Here is a 5,337-nt window from a genome sequence, read left to right on the forward strand (position 1 = left end):
AGACACGGGTCCTGCGCCGCCTGAGCCTTCTTCAGAGGCCTGTGGAAAACTATCGGCCTGCTGAGAAGGGTTCAGAGCTAATGAGGGTGATGTCTTACCACTTTTCCAGGTCTTCGTGTTCGATGTGGGAAAGGAAACCTGGAAATCCTACGACTGGTCAAAAATCACAACTGTGGCAGCTTTCGGCAAGTACGATCCTGAGCTGATGTGCTATGCGCACTCCAAAGGCTCCAGGGTAGTCCTGAAAGGTTGGTGACATTGCGAAAGTGTGGATATTTATGTCATACATGAATGAAAACGTAATGCACGTAGGGCTACAACCTTGACAGTTCACAGTCATGTGAATGCAAAGTACTACAAAATCACTAAGAGGATTAATTAATAAGGAGATAATGCACAGAGAGCTGTAATACCTTGGCATTTTGTACGCACTGGTATGCAGAGGATTAAATGGAAAACCAGCAGTCGCTTCTGCCACAGTAACAAAACCATTCCAGTCTAACGGGGAACATCACAGCTACAGAGGAACAGGGAGGAAGGGAGGAAAGGAAAAGCCTGCAGAAGATATTTATTTGGGTCTGTGTCCTGGATGTTATGCACAGTATCCAAAAGACAGAATAAGGGATTTTAAGTAATTTTTAGTATTTTTCACTTAAATCAATCCCTCTGTACTAGGAAGTGGTGAGTTTTAAAACATGAATACTTGGGAACTCTGTGCAGGTACAAATGCTGATTAGAAAGACAAGGCCATCTTGTTGATCTTTCTTTACATGCTGTCATCAAGTTTGGCTCTGTTAGAGCCAAAAATGGAATCTAAGACAATGTGGAAAGCAATAAAGGTTAGACGTGTTTATTCAAACAGTAAGAGACAGTCCCTCTGGCTCCATGGAAGTACTGAAAGTACATTGGTTTCAAGAAGGAAAGTTTACAGTGGCTAAAAGAATGTTAAGCAGAAGTAAGAAGACTAAAATTATAGAAAAAAAATCCAAAAGGAACTTAAACATCACTGTCTCAGAGAAGCTTGGTATCCTCTTCAGGGGTGGGTTCTCAAAATTCTGCTTGGGAAAAAAGTTACTAGTATGGGTGTGGGGATTTTTTGTTTTGTGTTTATGTTTTTATGTTTAATAGAGACAAACCTTTCCTCCTTACTATTACTATTAGGTGTTAACTCTTGAAGGTGTCTTGTCTAGGTGATGTACCTCTTAGGGAAATTGTTGATCCTGCTAAGAGAGCGGCATGGATATCCCAACAGGTGGACCTTGCAAAAAACCAGTATATGGATGGAATTAACATAGATATAGAGCAAGAAGTTAACGAAACCTCCCATGAGTATTATGTATTAACAGCGCTCGTTAAAGAAACTACAGATGCTTTTCACAGAGAAATTCCAGGATCACAGGTAATAATAATGTAATTTATACAAACATTAAGTTTAACTTTATGAAATGCAAGGATTTTTAAAAATGCTGTTTAGCATATGAATATGAAAAAATTATGCAGATCTAAAGTGTGATATTCTCATGAATGGTTAATTATGAATGCTAGCTATGATAGGCTATCATAAGAGTCACTCTTTTTGACCTGTACAAATTTAAATGGAAGAAGGGTTTCACTGAGATTTGTAGATATGATGTTACTGCATTGTGTGAGCTGGCAGTTACTAGTCTGGCCTAATGAACCTTTGAAAGTGGCACAAATACAGCCTTCTGGTGCAAAAGCTTGGCAATGCTTTGGTAAACCCATCACTAAAGTTTTAAGGATTTGCATCATGCTCCATATTTTTGATCTGATGTTTTTCATGTTATATTTTAATTTCTTTGGTGTTTGAATTCACTAATAGGGGCACTCGCTGTTTAATGTTTGTTTTATCAGCTGAGCAGCTTCTCCTATAGTTCATTAGTATCACTCTGTGATAAACACTGTGCAACATTTGTGAAAGACTGTCTTTAACAGTTTCAGGGGGTTTTTTTAAGAGAAAACAGGAGAGCTGAAGTGGCATATGTGATACTAACTTGTGCATTTCTACTTCAGGTAACATTTGATGTGGCTTGGTCTCCAGCATGCATAGATAGAAGGTGCTACAACTACACGGGGATTGCAGATGCCTGTGACTTCTTATTTGTCATGTCATATGATGAACAGAGCCAGATCTGGTCAGACTGTACTGCAAAAGCCAATGCTCCTTACCTGCAGACTTTAGTTGGTGAGGACAAAATGCCTTCCTGGCAGCCAGAACATTTCCATTTGTTCACATGAATAGATAGAAAAGATTGCCTTTTCTTAGACAAGTGGCTTGGTTGTATTAAGGCTTTTGAGTGTGCTCAAATATGTCTTCTCCTAATGTGAAAACAGTTTCTCAGATCCTTATGACACTACAGAGAGAGCTTTAGCAGTTGTGTGTTGTTACTTATGAAGTAATTGGCTGGCCCCCATGGTTGTGAAGAACAGTTTTAGAATGCCTGCTCATGGCAGGGATATGATCTGACAAACAGTAGCCCAAGCAATGGTATCTACCTGCATTTGCAAGGAACCTGAAACATTTGCCTCTTATCCTTGTGAACTGCTGCTATGGGCAGCTGGTTTTAAGTGTGAGCAACTAGAGCAGTGACTACGATCTGAATAGAGCAAGTCCAGAAGTATGCAGGTGGGAGGCAGAGAAGACCTTGCAACTCAGTCTCTGTCTGGGGATTATGCAAGTCCTATATTGGCTCAGGCTCTAGGTTAGTTCTAAGAATAAAAAGCATGGGAAGATGCAATAATGCGTCTTAATTTTTTTTTCCTTCAAAACTAGGATATGAAGAGTACATTACTCTGGGCATTGATCCTAAGAAGCTTGTGATGGGTGTCCCCTGGTATGGCTATGACTATGTCTGCCAAAACCTATCTAAGGTAAGATGAAGATTATTCATTTGCAATCATACTTCCTTGGAAAGACACAGCTAGATTTTGGTGATCCTGTTTTTGAATTAGGAAATACTGTGGTCTGATGGATAAGAGCATAAAGCTGGGACTCAAGACGCATGCTTGGCTGATAATGGATGAGCAGTGTGTTACCAAACCAGGCATTTTATCTCTCCTGAGGCAACCTGAACCCCATGATACACAAGCACCATGTTTGACTAAGGAGCTATAGATGTCATGTGTACGAGAAGAGATGATGTCCAAAGGCATTACAACACCTGTATCTGCCTTCTCAACACAGTCACTAAGCTCACTGCTTCAAGACTAAATGCAACAAACCATAGCAATCGTATGGCTGGTAAAGTATAGCAGCTTATGGACAAATCATGGAGTCTCAAACAACATTATACTTATGATAATGTAAGAGTAAATTAAAAAGTGTAAAAGATAAGACAACTGTGTAAGTTGAATGATGTCCATCCAATCTTGTATTACTACAGAGAGAACAAAATTTAACTGTTTTAAGTACTTCTGTCTACAAATAGTATGGCTGGCACAGATACTTGTAGATTTGGGAATTTTGAGAGCCCAGTGCCTTTTGGGACTTTGTTCTTAGCTGTACTGCTATTTTGGAGGTCAGTAAGTCTATGTACATGAAACTCATGCCTTCTGCTTTTTTTCTCAGGATCATGTGTGTTCCCTTTCCAAAGTACCTTTCCGTGGGGCTCCTTGCAGTGATGCTGCAGGGCGTCAGGTCCCCTACAGAGCAATCATGAAGCAGGTGAACAGTTCTCTTTCAGGGGTGCTGTGGGATGAGGTACAGAAGTCTCCATTTTATGAATACAAGGTAAGGGTCTCTTTATAAGACACCATGTTGTGGAGTAAACATTCATGTTCCATAGTTCTTTGATTATAAAGTTTTCAGGGTTAGATTCTTCCATTTGTGTTTTCTACTTTTTTCCATGTAGTGAAGGATGGCTGATTTCTGTTATCTTGGATTTCTAGAAAGAGTGGTGTAGTGACTGAAGACTACAGGAATAATAAAGATCTTTATTACTTTGTAGTTTTCTTGAGAGATTGTATCATGTCAAAAAGGATGGTATGGCACAAAGAAATCCTGTTGCTCCATCCTTCACTGTTATATTTACTTTTATGAGTTGATGACTAATTTAAACAAAAAGTTCTGAGATGCTATTAAGTTTTTCTAACCCCGTGGCTTGCATGCATGTTCTCTTCTGTATTTGGTTTCTACATAGATGTAGTGAAAGAGCCCATGAAGGATTGTGCTTACATGAACAATGCAGTCTATGCATTTCATCTTGTTTCTTTAGCCATAATTTTAAGTTTCACATGTAGATGATTAAAAGGTGGTGTAAGCAATAACCAGGTCAAAGCAACATGACTTTGACAAAGTTTTATAACCTTCTCTAAAACTGTTTATTGCTGGAAAAAAAAAGCACTTAATCTCTATTAAATTCACCTGTTAGGTTAGATAGTGTATCTGAGATTTTATCTCTATTTTTAAAAATTATTAAAATACAAATTAGCTAAGGCTTTTTATCTAACTACAGTTAAAATGTATCACTGTTTTATAACTTAGATTCTACAAGTAAAATGTAGCCAAGTATTTGACTTAAAAATTTTAATTGTCCTGTGTGAAAAATTTGTAAATCAGGAAACTATCATTATGTAAATCTATAAAGCTTGTATATCTGAGTTTTTAATTGTACTTTTCCCTGCATTCAACAGAAAATGTATCAAAACTCAAAGAACTTTAATGTGTCATGTTTATATAGATAGGTAGATACTGACGCTGGTGTTCAAATGTTTTTCTAGGATTCTCTTGGTCACTTCCACCAGGTATGGTATGATGACCCTCGCAGCATCTCTTTGAAAGCAGCATATGTGAAGAATCGAGGTTTAAGGGGCATTGGCATGTGGAATGGAAATAGTCTTGACTATTCCAGGGAAGCTGTAGCACAACAACAAACTGAAGCAATGTGGCAAGCCCTGACACCATAAGAACTATGTAAACCCTTGATTTAGAATTATGAAAACTGGTATTTTTTTATAATGGCTTATACTATCATAGATTTTGTCTTTATATAAATATACCATGATTACCAAAATTTTGAGAACTAGCCAAATTCATCTTGTTAGTTTGTATGCAAAGCCATATTTTCATTCTTCAAATAGTTCCAATGTTGCTTTAGCAGTGTTTTTTTTTAAAAGACTGCTCATCTTTCATATTTTTCACAACTACTGTAAGTTGGTTAAAGCTTGAACGCGTTGCATGTCTGGTAACAAGGAAGACAAAGTGGATTTGCAGGAGCAATTTAATAATGGTGCTCTGCTAAGGCTGCCTGGTGCAGCAAGTATTCATTCTGGAGTCGCATGGTGCAGTCTCAGCTTTCTGACTTGCCACCTCAATCTCTA

General features: G+C 38.1%; 1 protein-coding gene across 1 annotated transcript; it reads left to right on the forward strand.

Moving 5' to 3' along the window:
* Window positions 1–109: 109 nt before the first annotated feature.
* Window positions 110–4,923, forward strand: CTBS (chitobiase, di-N-acetyl-; the record flags this gene model as incomplete). Its single annotated transcript, XM_010074826.1, has 6 exons — window positions 110–248; window positions 1,191–1,399; window positions 2,032–2,203; window positions 2,792–2,889; window positions 3,587–3,748; window positions 4,738–4,923. Coding segments are annotated over 6 exons (966 nt in total), but the record flags the coding sequence as incomplete, so codon positions are not given.
* Window positions 4,924–5,337: the final 414 nt, after the last annotated feature.

Source organism: Pterocles gutturalis, unplaced genomic scaffold (genome assembly GCF_000699245.1).
Source record: "Pterocles gutturalis isolate BGI_N339 unplaced genomic scaffold, ASM69924v1 scaffold46167, whole genome shotgun sequence".
In the NCBI taxonomy this organism is placed as follows: Eukaryota; Metazoa; Chordata; class Aves; order Pterocliformes; family Pteroclidae; genus Pterocles; species Pterocles gutturalis.